Source organism: Anopheles merus, chromosome 2R, assembly GCF_017562075.2.
Source record: "Anopheles merus strain MAF chromosome 2R, AmerM5.1, whole genome shotgun sequence".
In the NCBI taxonomy this organism is placed as follows: domain Eukaryota; kingdom Metazoa; phylum Arthropoda; class Insecta; order Diptera; family Culicidae; genus Anopheles; species Anopheles merus.
The window spans coordinates 10221048-10234559 of NC_054082.1; the positions used below are offsets into that span (position 1 = coordinate 10221048).

A 13512-nucleotide genomic window follows, 5' to 3' on the forward strand; every position below is an offset into this window, starting at 1 on the left:
CAAGAGACAACAGAAGAAAAAAAAACACAAAAAAACAACAACAAACATGTTAAGAAAGTGTTAAACCCAAACAAATAAGCATACATTAATCGAATTACAGACACACATAGACACACATACACATCTATATACAAATGCGCGCGCGTCCGTTACAGTAGTGAATATGTAAGGTATGAAAGTTTATAGACAGATATTTTTCTAAAAGCGCAACTGAAACTTAAGAATAAAATTAAGAGTAATTCAATATGCTCTGTGTGCGAGTGTGCGAGTGTGTGTGTGTGTGCGTGTGCGTGTGTGTGTGTGTGTGTGTGTGTGTGTGTGTGTGTGTGTGTGTGGTGTGTGTGTGTGTGTGTGTGTGTGTGTGTGTGTGTGTGTGTGTGTGGTTGCTGGTACAAGTACGGGCGGTCACAGAAACTGTTGATGTTAGTGTAGATCGAGTTGCTGACGGGAGAATGAGGAGGATAAGAAGAAGCGAGGTGTGTTCAAGCTAGCAACATCGTTTGTAATTGCAATCTTTCTAAAACATTCTCTCTTTCTACTACCGAGCCGCTCCGCATAAGAAAAAGAAGGCCCCGTTTCAACAGGACCCTCTCCTTTCCCGCCCTCTAAAAGTTTTCCCCGTAGTGAAAATGATATTTGTAGACTGATGAGACATTTAATCAAGACAAGCGGTACAGGAATGAAGAGCAAATTCATCATCAACACTGGGAGTGGGTGAGTGTGCAAAGCGTGTAAGAAAAGTAGTGAAACAAAGCGAAACAATGCGGAGCCCTTTTCTTCCCCCATCAAACGCTAGATGTCAATGCGTGCACAGAAGACGAATCCTGTGGTTTTTAATTTTGAATTTTTCATCCAGCTATCTCATCCAAAGTGGCACTTTTTGCGCAGCGATAGGGGAAAAAAAAAACAAACACACTCTGTAACACATGCATACTGTAAATTTTCCATTCTTTTTCTTACTCTTCTTGCACTATTACAACTACTACGGTTGGTGCAAATGAGAAGAAAGGCAAACATTATCTCTTTCACTATACTAAACACAATTCCCAGCACGTTTATATCTCTTTCAATATACCAATAGCCTACTAAGAAGCGCGTACACTTTGCAGCAATACACCTCTACCATTGTCCGTACCGTACCGTGTACCCAAGCATCGACTTTTCCACTTCCCTCACTGTGGTTCACATTGCCGTACCACATTTTCATACAACATGTTTACAAAGTCAGTTACAAATTATATTTAGAGTACACCTTGTTTAAACTATTATTAAATAGAATTCGTTTAAGCTTTAAAAGAGTACTAGAACAGCTACTCACCAAGGAAGGAATTGAACGATCGTTGTTTCTGAACCATTGTCGCGTTGTTTTGTTTTCATTCCCAGTTACTTGTTTTTAGACAATTACCGTTGTTAAAATCACTAGTTCCTTAACCAAACCCCTTTTTAACTAATGCCAAGTAGCAAAGCAGGGGAGGAAAGTGGTGGTGATCGCAGAAATCATTTAAAATATTTCAAACCTTAAGCCAACCCCTCCCATTGTTCGATATGATATAGGGCAGAGAACAAAAATCATTCATAATAGAACAAAAAAAAAGCGATACAGATGCAGGAAGGAAACACGTATAGGAAAATTAACCCTACTACTACCATAATCCAATGATAGACAATATTTTCTGCAAAACCTTTCAAAGCACATCCTTCTTCGTCCTCTACCAAAACTTAAGCAGAGAAGGTGGAGGCAGAAAAAAAAACACTCGTTTGTAAGATAGAGCATTATATATATATATGAAACCGCGAATCGCCCTCGTGAATTCCAACACCTCCTGTAGTAACCTTTTAACACCACTTGTCACCCTCATATGATCACGATCCGCATGATCCTCAACACATTGTCAAGTTCTATGGACGCTAGTGTTAGCGCGCACAGTTACGAACCGTTTTTCTCACGTTTCTATTTCTATGCTGTTCGAAACAAATACATACATACATACACTCAAGCATAAGTAAAACAAACAAACAAACAAAACCGGAGAACAGGTTAGTAAAATCAAAGCAAAGAAAGGGTAGCGCACGGCGCGATACGTGTTATGTTTGGCCTGATCACTTCCACACGTTCTCGTCGTCAGATAGTGTAATACCGTTTATTCCTTACTTATATATCTGTTTTATTGAAGCAAGCAAACCTAGACAAAAAAGAAAACAAAGTAACAAATTATTAAGAACGATTAAAGGCAGAGCACAACGCGGGATAGTTGTACTACTAGTAGTCGGTGTGTTTCAATCGCGTTCTCAAAACCGTCTTAACGTCGCGTCACGGTATAGTATCACACCTAGACGCGATTACCGTTTGCTCCGTTTGCTTGTACCGCTGCCAAGGGGGTTACGGAAGAAGGCAAAGAAGGTAAAAATATGTTGGTTTGTTTAGATTTGATTTCTATATTCGCAAACGAAGCAGTACAATTAAAATTTCTGCAAGTTTGTAGAGCATACAAATTAATGAAAGTATAATTGAAAGAAGGAAAAAGAAGAGAAAAAACAGCAACAAAAACAGAATGTGACACAGTGTAGAATAGGATGCAATAATGTGTTGAAACAATGTTAAAGCAGAAGCAAAGATGAAAGATCGAAATGAAGAATACATTCTAGTGCGCAAAAAAAAAGTACATTAGTAAATGAAAACAAAACAAACAAACAAAAACAATACACACGCACACACAAAACACACTTACACATATATAGGACAAACTTCAAGTAAATAGATAGTGTCAAGAGAATTGTTTGTAGAACGGAGAACGGGAGGTGCAAAAGAGTGAAAACCAAATAGTACTATAAAGGTAAAATAAAAAGAAATTAATAAATTAACAAATCAAATCAATGGTGGGTGTGGAGCGGAACGCGATGACAGGACCGAAGCAAATGAACGGGTAACGTCCAAATTCCCGGCCCCGAAGTCGAAGACGCAAGCTTTACCTCGTCGTTGCACACTTTACCACTTTTTCCCCCGTTTTTGGTCATCGTTCGCCCATCCTTTGCCTTGTTGCCTCTTGCTTCGCGAGCGAATCTCCTTCACATTCGAGCTCATCCACTTTTCACCACCCGAATGAGCGAATGGCTAAGCGCTGGTAGCGGCCAAAAAAACCGTTTCATTCGTTCTCTTCCATCAATGCGCCTGGCGCATGTCCACGTTCAATGGTTCACCGTCTTCTTTTATTATGAATCGTTGAGAAGATACAGTTGATAATGGCAAAAATAGGAAAGAAAAAGGGTGAAAAAAACAGAAAGTTCAAACTATCTCATACTTAAAGGAACATTTAAACGCAACGCGAATGGAGTGGAAGAAAACAAACAAACAAACAAACAACCTATTCCGTCAAATAAAAACAAAAAAAAACATACAAAACAACCAACACATACAGAGAAAAGGAGAGAAAGAGAGAGAGAGAGAGAGAGAGAGATAGAGAGAGAGAGAGAGAGAGAGAGAGAGAGAGAAGGTCAACAGCATTGTCCAGTATGGAAGACACTTTTCTATTCTATAGACTGTGCAGTTATTAAAATGCAAAGTATAGAAAGAAAAGTAAGAAGCAGAAAAAAAACAGAACGTTGTATTGTTCATATTTTTACATTACGATACAAGTGATGAACACTTAAAACGTGCAGCCACAGAATAAACACATGTTAAAATAGCATCTAAACAAACCAAAAGATCAAACCGATTCAAACATACACGAAGAACTACTTTACGCCACGCTAAAACACACTAGAATAAAACAAAGCATGAAAAAAATAAAAGGAAAATTGAGAAGAAAAAAACTGTGTGTTAGGTAAACATTAAAATGCATCCATACATAAACACATAAACACGGCCGTGGAAGAAAACACATTTAAAACTAGTTAAATATAAATAATGAAAGGTAAAGAAATTTAAACCAAAACCAATACAAACAAAAAGAGAGAAAAAAGAGCAAATAAAAAAGATGAAAAAAAATAATAAAACTCGGTAAAGAAGCCCTCCTTTCCCCAACTATTTGCCAGCGATCAAATCATCGCAAAACGTACACAAATACACACTATCACACACGCACATACCACATATATTTAGCAAGAGTGAGCGTTTACCGGCCCGGTACCGGTGGTCAACCATACACGGCCGGAATTAGTTCAATTATTGTAGGGTGCTGGAAGATGGAAGTGGCAAATTAAGGGGATAGGGGCACACACCCCCATGCAAGAGAGCTCAGGCTCAGGGAGTGGTTGGGAAACTAGGCAAAGTGGGAAGAGCGGGAAATATTTAAAGGCAGAAGCAACAGCAACAAAAAAAAAACAAAAAAAAAACAAGTTCAATAAAACCAAAACCTTTAAAAGTAAAAACTCGTTCTCTAAACTTTGATTTTTGGCACACAAGCAGCTAGCAGCTAGTAACAAGTGCAAGCAGTGAGTAGTGGGGCGGGTAATGAACGAGGCACTGCTAGCGATTTGAAATCGTAGCAGCGTGTTGTAGCAAAATTAGGAGAATTAGGAACTGTTTTCTATGCGCTGAAGGGATGGGTCGAGTTGCAAAACCGAAACGGAATGATGTTGAAGGAAAGGCTCGTTAGCTTGTGGGAAAATGTGAGAAAAGTCGGGTAATCTGCTCTACGGTAGTGCCATTTTGTGTTACGACTGTGTTTTCCGTTAGAAAGATTGTTTTTCGAAAGATAATTTTAAGAAGCAAATAAAGAATGATCGTAAACGTGAACACTTGACGGAAACGTTCCGAATCAAACATCCAACCGAAATGAAGAATTTCAGTTTTCTTACCACAGCTATTGCCCATTAGATTGCGCCATAATGTACGTGATTTGAACGAAGTTCAGTAAACTTATTTTAATTAATTTTTTGTGCTTTATTAATCTCTTTAATACCTAACCGCTCTGTTTAGCTTATAATAATGCCCTTATCTAATGCATTAATGGACGGTCCCGTGGTACAGTCGTCATCTTGTACGACTCGCGAACGCGAAACACACGAACAGTCATCATCAAGTCCCCATGACGCTATACACCGCTATTGTATATCAATGCCTGTTGCCTTATCCTTCCTCTTTAGCCAACCACAATCACTGTCGGTCTCTAGGCCGACCTTTACTACAAATGGGCTTAGCTATCAGTGACTTGTTGATTGCCCATCGTCAGTGCTTCGTGCTTCGCGGCACGCACATGGTGCTGAAACCCATGACGGGCATGTTGTTAAGTCTTGCAAGCTGACAAACAGTACACCACGGGACTGGCTTAACCGGAGTTTTGTTAGTTATCTAATATTAAATCAAACGTACCGGTTAAGGAATTTTACCAGGTGTCATACAGTTACCATCCGGGTAACGCTTTTGAAATGAATTAATCAACTCAGGATCTACCAAACGAATGCCGTCCAGCTGGTTGCCAAGCGTAATCCTGAAAGTAAAAAAGCACACATCAGTTCCATTTGCATCACCATTTGAATGGTTGAATCTCACTCTTACCAGTTCGGTTGCACATTATGCGGTCGACCGAACAGCTCAATCTTTCGTGTCCCTGGACTTAGCCGCTCGATGATGCCATAAATTTCGTCCGGCTTGTGGCTGGTGGCCCGTACCTCAGCAACAATCACATCGCAGTCTAGTCCACGGTTCAAGTTCGGTGGATTGCCCTTCATGCCGACCAGGCAATGTTCCTTCCCATGGTTTAGCCAATGGCCGGTGCGTCCCGTTCGTATGATGCGTTGCAATTGATTGGTTTTCACCCAGATCAGTTCGTCCACCCGCTCGTAGCCCCATAGTTTCAAACACTCACGACCCAGCTCCATCGCTCGCCCCGTAACCCACAGGAAAATTAGACCATCGTCCTGCAGGGCCGGAACGCCGAGCTGACGCATTTCATCATCGGACATAGTGCCGTAGGGCAGCTCCATGTGAATGTCCCACGGTGGATCGGCCATTACTACCGCAAACTTCCCCAGCACCGTCATATCCAGGAAGCGCAAATCGCACTGAATCCATTGCGGAGGATAAAGCGTAGCACTCGCATCAGCAATGGGACGCTTTGGTCCGGCAACGTGTTCGTCTGTCGTCTCAAACTTCGCTGGTACAGTATTCGGTGTCTGGTCCACATACGTGTCCACCTCGTAGTGCACGTACTTGCACGTATCCATATGGAAGCAAGTGTTCAGGAAGCTACAGTCGCCCAACGTTTCATCCGTGTGGTTTTGGATAATTTTCTTAAAATGTAGCTTATTGCATTGATATTTCGTTTTAGTGTCTTCCGCTTCTAGCCGCGGTTCGGCAGACGCTGCTTCCGATGGTTCTGGCTCAAGCTTGATCTTATTAGGCCCCACTGCGTCCGTTTTGTTCGATACATCTTCCGCTGGTACGGGGGTTTCCTTATCCTTTTCGAATTCGTGATTTCGCTCATCGTCCGTTTCGTGGGCCTTTTTACTATCGCTTGCCTCTTTGCTCTCGGGAGACGCTTCCGAAGAGCGCATACATTCGATGCGTGTGCCATGCGGGCAGAATTCCATCACCTGAGCGCCGCCCTGAGATTTGAACTTTTCCACCAGTGACCGTTCTTTGGCTGTTGGTTTCGAAAGTAGTTCCAAAATTTCTTCCCCAACCTTTTTGCTCTGCTTTTCCCTCGTCGATGGGAGTGAGAGAAGCGACAAAATATCCGACGCTTTACAGGAAAGCGAAGCATCTACCGAGTTTCCCTTCTTTCCCTCATCCTTTGCTCCAGCCAGGTTGCCGCGGGCCACTTTGTTACCCCCGTCGGGCAGATCTTTGGAACAATCTGCTTTTCTTTTGTGTCCGTCTCGATTGCCGGGCCCGGCGGGACCATGGTTCACAGCCATGTCATCGTGTAGCGCTTGCAGGTTGATGTGCTCCGCTGAAATCACTTCGTAGCCCACAGTTCCACCGATGCTGACTTCTTTAACATTGATTAATTTCTGTCCGGCCAGCTTGTGCAGGTAATAGGCAATGGAGTCTCGCAGCACTGCTTTCTGTACGTGTTTTTCTACCAGCTCCGCTATCTGGGCCGAGTTGGAGGGCAGTATTAAGCTCTTGTCCGCAAGCACCTGCACCAAACATTTTTCCACTTCTGCATCAATATCTGTAAACAAAAAAAGAGGAAACAACATTTAGCTATTTGTCAGTAATTGTACAACAACAACCATTTATCGTGATCATCCGTGAATCTGTAAAAAGGAAGTGCTCCTAGCATCCCTGCGTATCATGTGCATGTGTGTGAGTTGGGTGGGGGACATGCAACACTGTATGGCAACAAAGATCCGCTTTACCCGCACTTCCTGTTTGATCCGATTTGATTGCAGTCAGAAGAAGTTTACCCTTATCTTCGCTCAAGTTGGTGGCTGATTCGATTTTGATTAAGCCGGCAACCGCTCCTGGCCCACCGGGACTACTGTTTCCCAGCAAGTCTTGTCTCTCTTTTTTGCGCTTCTCCAACTTTTCGCGCAAGCTGTTGCGCTTCACTTTAACCGCTTGTATTTCCTCCCACGAAGACATATTTACGTTGAATGTATTCTTTCCCTAATCGCAATACAGTGGCGGAAAGTAGACAAAATTAATTACACAGCCACGAAACACAGCATTGATATGAACTTCTTCCTAAACGCTACCACAAAAACAAACACTCTTGCTGACAGTGTGGCCAGATTATTTTGGCGGTTTGGCGGTAGGCGCATCAAAATTTTATCGGTAGTTTTCGGTAGGTTAACTCGAAACTTAACTCGAGTTAAAATAAGTGAAAGCGAAAGAAGTGTTAAGCGGTAGGGGGGGGGGGAGTAATAATGCGCAAAATGAAAGCTCCATTTCAAGAGAATATGCATCCTTTACCTAGGATACGGATTAGGTTTTGTTCAGCGGTTACACAAATGAAGGTCTTTCTGAAGTGTTGATCTGAAAATTGTACTAGGAATTCTAAGCCAAAGAAGGACTAAGATGCACATTTTATTCTCAATGGTGGCAAGTTCTTTTTCTCGGGCCTCCACGCGACCTTAGAGCCGCTGCAGTGCTCCATCGGATACGATTTTATCGTACGTGCTGTCATTTGATTTTCGCTGGATAATTTAGACTGATTTGATTGTTTGGCTGAGTTTTGTAGTTCAATGATTAAAAAAATTGAGATTTTTTTCTTCAAACCCTAGATATATATATACATCGGTATTTCTGGTCACTTTGCCCACAGGTCAAGGCGAGCTTTTTGGCGGCCACCGTCGCAAAACCGTCGCAAAACGTCAAAAGCGACGTCGCCAGCGAGCGAAACTCGCAACGATTTCGAGGCGCTGGCGACGGTCGTTTTTGACGTTTTGCGACGGTTATTGACCTTTCGAGCGAGCTTTTGCCCTGCGGACCAGTGTGGCCAGATTATATTGGCAGATTTCGGCAGGAGCACTGTTGAGAACGCAACCATTTAAATTTAATCAATTATTTTAATGATTATCCCGCTAGCAAAGAGAATGAAAAAGTGTGCGACTTTCAGGCAAGAGGCATGTAGAAGCAGGGGGAGACGGTTGGAAATACGCGGAATTACGCAGAGGCGCGAGCGTGTTTTGGTTTCTACACAGTTTTTGCACTCACACAATTACACATGTGTGAATGTGTGCGTTCACTTTCAGCCTGCGCACTCAGTTTAGTTTTCTCGCAGCGGCATGCTGGAATCGGTGTCTCGCTCGCACTAGTGCAGCGTGTTCGGGGAGAAACGGGAAGGAAAGGGTATGAGGAAAATACAATGAAACAGCGCGAGCGAGCATTCTTTCCAGTGAGAGCGCCTCGTGTATTTTAAAGGCATGCAAGAGAGCGCCGGTCTGGTGGTACAGTCGTCAAGTCGAACGAATTAATAACATCCCAAGTGCCACAAATCCACTAAACGACCACTAAACGGCTTCTAAACGACTCAAGTTCTCTACCTAAACGGAATATAGAAAGACTTCGTTTAGCAGACGCCAAACGACTCATGCATTCTAAAAATAGCAAAAAAGCTGGTGGCGCTATCTGTTGGTGGGATACCCCAACCAGTTGAGCTTCATCGCTTGGAGGAGAGCTTTCTCATTTCCCAAATAGCCAGCTCGTACTTTATAGCTGATTTAGGGCTGTTTAACGAAAAATCGTTCCGATGTCGTACTTTGTGGCTGATTAAGAGATAGACGGTACTTTGCGGAACTAAGGAGCTTTTTAACAGGCACATGGTACTTTTTGGAACTTTGCGGCTGATTAGCACTATGTGTAGGGTTCATGATGGAACTTGAAGGCTTGTTAAGAAAGCGTACCGAACTTGGTGGAACTTTATAGCTTTTTAATGCATGACATCGGTACGAGATGGCTCTTGTCAAAGTGTCAAAGACGGACGCCGGCAATAATCTCATTGCTGCTGCACAAGTTAGATTCGTTAATTGAAGAATGAAATTTGAGTGAAGTGATTGTGAATTATCAGTAAATTGTGTGAAATTTTATGTAATTCATCAATACAAAAGATTTAAAAATATACACATGTGTTTAAACGAAACAAATCTTGTTGTTTATTTCATCGATGACGCTTGCTTGAAAATAAAACACAAAGAAAAATAATCCCTGGCATCGTGGCATAAGGAAGCTGCTTAGGCGCTGTTTGAAAGACCCACATAGAACTTTGATGCTGTTTATCTACTGCAAAAGGCGAATTAGAGCAGCGATCTTTAGCGTGCCAAAATGAGCTGCTTAAGCAATTCTGGCTATTTGGGTTCCTCTGTACTGTTGTATGGTTTCGCATTGAAGTTATGCATCGCTAGAACTAGAACGGCGATACGATTGTTTAAATACTAAACTCCAACGGAAACCACCAGCACTGAAGCAAGTGAGATTTGAGCAATGGTCATTGGTGTTGATACCCACGTATCTAACCACACGACCATTTATATAGATTTTTGCTCAGAAAGTTAGAAGGCTATATAGGTCATAATAAAATGCAACTTGTCGAAACACATTGCAAGAAAAGGATAGCAATATAATGATGAGTTGTAATACGCCATCTATTGATCAAACCAATGAAGCTGTGGAGCTTTCATTTTTTTTCTATGGATATTCAATTTTCCAGTCGTTTAAGCTTAATCTGTGGCGCTTGGGATGCCCATCATGGGCTCAAGCCCCGAATAGACCGACCCCCCATAGGTAGGACTGACTATCCTGCTATGGTAGCAATAAGTCCCAGAAAGCCAAGCCCACTTCACTAGTGGGTACAGGCAGGCCTTGACCTGTAGCGGCTGTTGTGCCAAAAAGAAGAAGAAGGAGCAAGAGAGCTCATTCTCTCTGTGGTAGCGCTCCATCCGCCATTTTTAATTTTGAGCCCGAAACAACGGACTTCGGATCCGATCTTGGGCCGGACCCCCACCGTGTGTTTCTACTTACCCCTCGCCTGAAAATTTCATTCTCTTTGTCTGTCGGGTAAGCTTTAACCGCCGACAGCGAGATTCAAATTCAAATTTAAATGATTTTCTTTGACGAACAATTCTCGGAATCCACGCAACTAACATTTTCTACTTATTATGAACATTAAATTTTAACGGATAAAAATAAAAAGTGCCAGGGAAACAAACGTGCATCAGCGCGATAAGTAGCAAATGAGGTTATCAATCCTTGAAACAGCATCCCAAGCGCCACAGATTAAGCTTAAACGACTGAAAAATCAAATATCTGTGATTTTCGGTAGGATAAATGGAAAATCGGTAGTTTTAGGAGGCTTTTTCTCCAACCAACATTTTTCTCAAACCAAGGCTGCTATACACTATTGTGCATCAACCATCTATTTACCGCTACGCTCCAACAGATGGCGCTCTGGTGCGCTCGATTTGAATGATGACGGTTGTTGTTCAGTAAATTTATTTTATTTTATTTTATCTTAAATTGCATTGCATTAACCGCTTATTCAGCTAAACACTCTTTTAGGCTAAGAATAATGTCCTTTGCTTATTCACCTAAATTATTGTACTTTTGCGCGACCACCGCGAACAGTAATCTTCATTGGCAGTCCCCCGTCCGGGGTTAGCGTCACATTTGCCGGCTCGAACCGCACCTTTCTCGGTACGGTGGCCTCGAAGTCGAAGCGAGACAGCATCAGCACCAGCCCAATTTTCGACAGTATTATGCCTTGTCGCAGTCCTGCAAAAAAGAGAGCAAAATTTAAAAACATTTCTTCAACTGCCCATAGCATTGCATTTCACCTACCGATGCAGTTGCGCGGTCCCAATCCAAACGGGTAGTACGCGTCCGGGTCGTAGTTCGGTGCCTGTTCGTCAAACCGCTCCGGCATGTACATCTCGGGCTCGGGGAAATACTTCTCATCCATGCTAATCCCCAGCAGTGGAATGATCACCTGCGTTCCTGCCCGTATCACCACGTCAGCGGCACCCGGGACTGGGTAGTCCTCGGTGCAAACACGGTTTAAAATTGGTAACCCTGGATACTTGCGCAGCGTTTCCTTCACGCACAGATCCAGGTACGCCAGCTCCTGCAGGCTCTCGTAGCTGATGACACCACCGTGCCGCTCTAGCACGTGATCGATCTCCTGCCGTGCCTTAGCCATCGCTTCCCCGTTGTGCGTCAGTTCGTGCAGCGTGAACGAAATGACACCGGTGGACGTATCAGCACCGGCCACATAGAACAAAAACACATTCGCTGCACACTGGGCGATGGTAAGCGCATCCTGTCCGTTCGCTTCACGCCTCAAATCGATCAGCAGCTGAATGAAGTCCTTTCGCCGTTGCTGCGGATGCCGTTCGCGGTGTTCGATCTGGTGCGTCACAACCTCCGTCGCAAACTGGCGCATCCCCGTCGGCAACGAGCTCAGCCCGGTCAGCTTCAGCAGTCCCGGGCACACAAACACACCCGCCGACCGAATGTTGTTCACGAAGCTGTTCGGATTGTTCACATCGCGCAGCGGCTCCACGAACGGATCGTTCGGATCGCGCAAACAGTGCGTCTCGAAGCCGAAGAACACGGTCGCGATCACGTCCAGCACGTAGCGCGACGAAATGTCCCGCATATCGACCACGCGGCCCTCCGCCGCCAACGGTTCCAGCTCGGCCAGCAACTTCTCGCTCACGTCCAGAAACGTGGGCATCATCTGGCGCAGCTGGCCGGACGTGAAGGTCGGCGTGAGCTTCGCCCGCAACCGCTTCCAGCGTGCTCCGGGCAGTGCGAACAGATTGGCCGACATTGGGTCGCGATGTTCGTCACAGAACACGCCACGGTCGTGAAAGTGCTGGAAGTCGGCCACCAGGATACGCTTGGCCAGATGGGCATCGCGCACGAGGATGGCAGGTCGGAAGAACAGATACACACCGAGCAACCGTTCGGTGCTGCGCGCGTACAGCTCGTTTACGGCCACACCGAACGATTCACGTTTTTCGGCCAGCGCACGCAGGTTGCCGTACGGTATTTCTGGGCGCAGATGCGGGAACCCTTGCCGGGCCCAGTACGAGTAGACATAGCGCAGAGCAAGGTAGAGCACCACCGCAAACAGAGCGAGCGTATACACGAACATCCTTCACGCCGAGCGCGATCGATGCGACTGATCGTCTTGGACCGACCTGTGGGAGATAATGGACCTGCTCTCACGCGCCGTTGAGTGGAGGAGCACACGATGACGGGCAATAATGTTGGACGAAAACAGTGGCACAAACAACACAACCACCCGGGTACAAGCATACTAATCATCTCGCACTATCCCATGCTACACATATGTATGATCGATTATGCTGGTGGTGAAGGTCAACTGTCCAAAACTTGCTCTCGAGAACGTTCGAATGCTGCGCGTGCTAATTCGAGGGGTTGTTTCAACAGGAAGATTCATGTAACCGAGAAGCTCATACCTGGGGGGTAAAGTATTCAGAAAGCTATTCGAATTGTTCCCCCAACCTTGAGGAGTTTAGAAGATCTTTACCTACGAACGGGTATTGGTGTTAAGATAGAAACGATTGTAGATAAGGACAGGCAGCCAAAATATAATATAATATAATAATTATAATGTTATATTCTCCAAGGCCAAGGCGACAAAAAACATCTTCATTGCATTGCCTGGATGTATGCTCAGCAAAGTATTTGTCTATGTTGCTTATTTTATATTAGTGCCTTGTTTTTAGCAAATGTCTTTAACCATTTCCAAACATTCTCAGCTCGTTGTGTGAACATGTTTTTTTATCATTTGGAGCGGTAGACTTATTTTTGGGGAACATTGAGAGCCTCCAGCTCATTATAAGCGCCCCACAGACCGGTCATAAATGTTGCGCCCGGTTCAAAATTCCGAACCACCAGATGATTTACGAAGACTCGTAAGCGCTTCTGAATGTGCTTCAGGAAGATGGTCTTCGTTTCCCGGTATATTCTACGCACAATGATTGACCCGGCTAACGTTGTGCTTTCAAAGGGACATCTGGTTTTCGTCGATTTCCACCGTTATGCTGGGGCCTCCAATCTTCGCACGAGTACTATCAAACGTTACCCCAACAAGGAAC

At 44.2% G+C, this 13512-nt stretch overlaps 2 protein-coding genes across 3 annotated transcripts; both read right to left on the reverse strand.

Moving 5' to 3' along the window:
* Positions 1–4854: 4854 nt before the first annotated feature.
* LOC121588653 (N6-adenosine-methyltransferase MT-A70-like protein) lies at positions 4855–7658 on the reverse strand. 2 transcript variants are annotated; one of them, XM_041906841.1, is made up of 3 exons: positions 7354–7658; positions 5498–7118; positions 4855–5429 (listed from the first exon to the last, which is right to left on the reverse strand). In XM_041906841.1, exons 1-3 carry the CDS (start codon positions 7529–7531, stop codon positions 5315–5317), a joined length of 1914 nt encoding a protein of 637 aa, XP_041762775.1. In that variant the 5' UTR covers positions 7532–7658; the 3' UTR covers positions 4855–5314. The 2 variants fall into 2 exon arrangements, with proteins under 2 accessions (XP_041762775.1, XP_041762774.1); XM_041906840.1 differs by having other exon boundaries at positions 7306–7658.
* Positions 7659–10856: 3198 nt separating this feature from the next.
* On the reverse strand, positions 10857–12705 carry LOC121589715 (probable cytochrome P450 6d5). Its single transcript, XM_041908817.1, has 2 exons — positions 11225–12705; positions 10857–11158 (listed from the first exon to the last, which is right to left on the reverse strand). The coding sequence occupies exons 1-2, from the start codon at positions 12540–12542 to the stop codon at positions 10980–10982; spliced, it is 1497 nt and encodes a 498-aa protein (XP_041764751.1). The 5' UTR covers positions 12543–12705; the 3' UTR covers positions 10857–10979.
* Between the last annotated feature and the right edge of the window lie 807 nt (positions 12706–13512).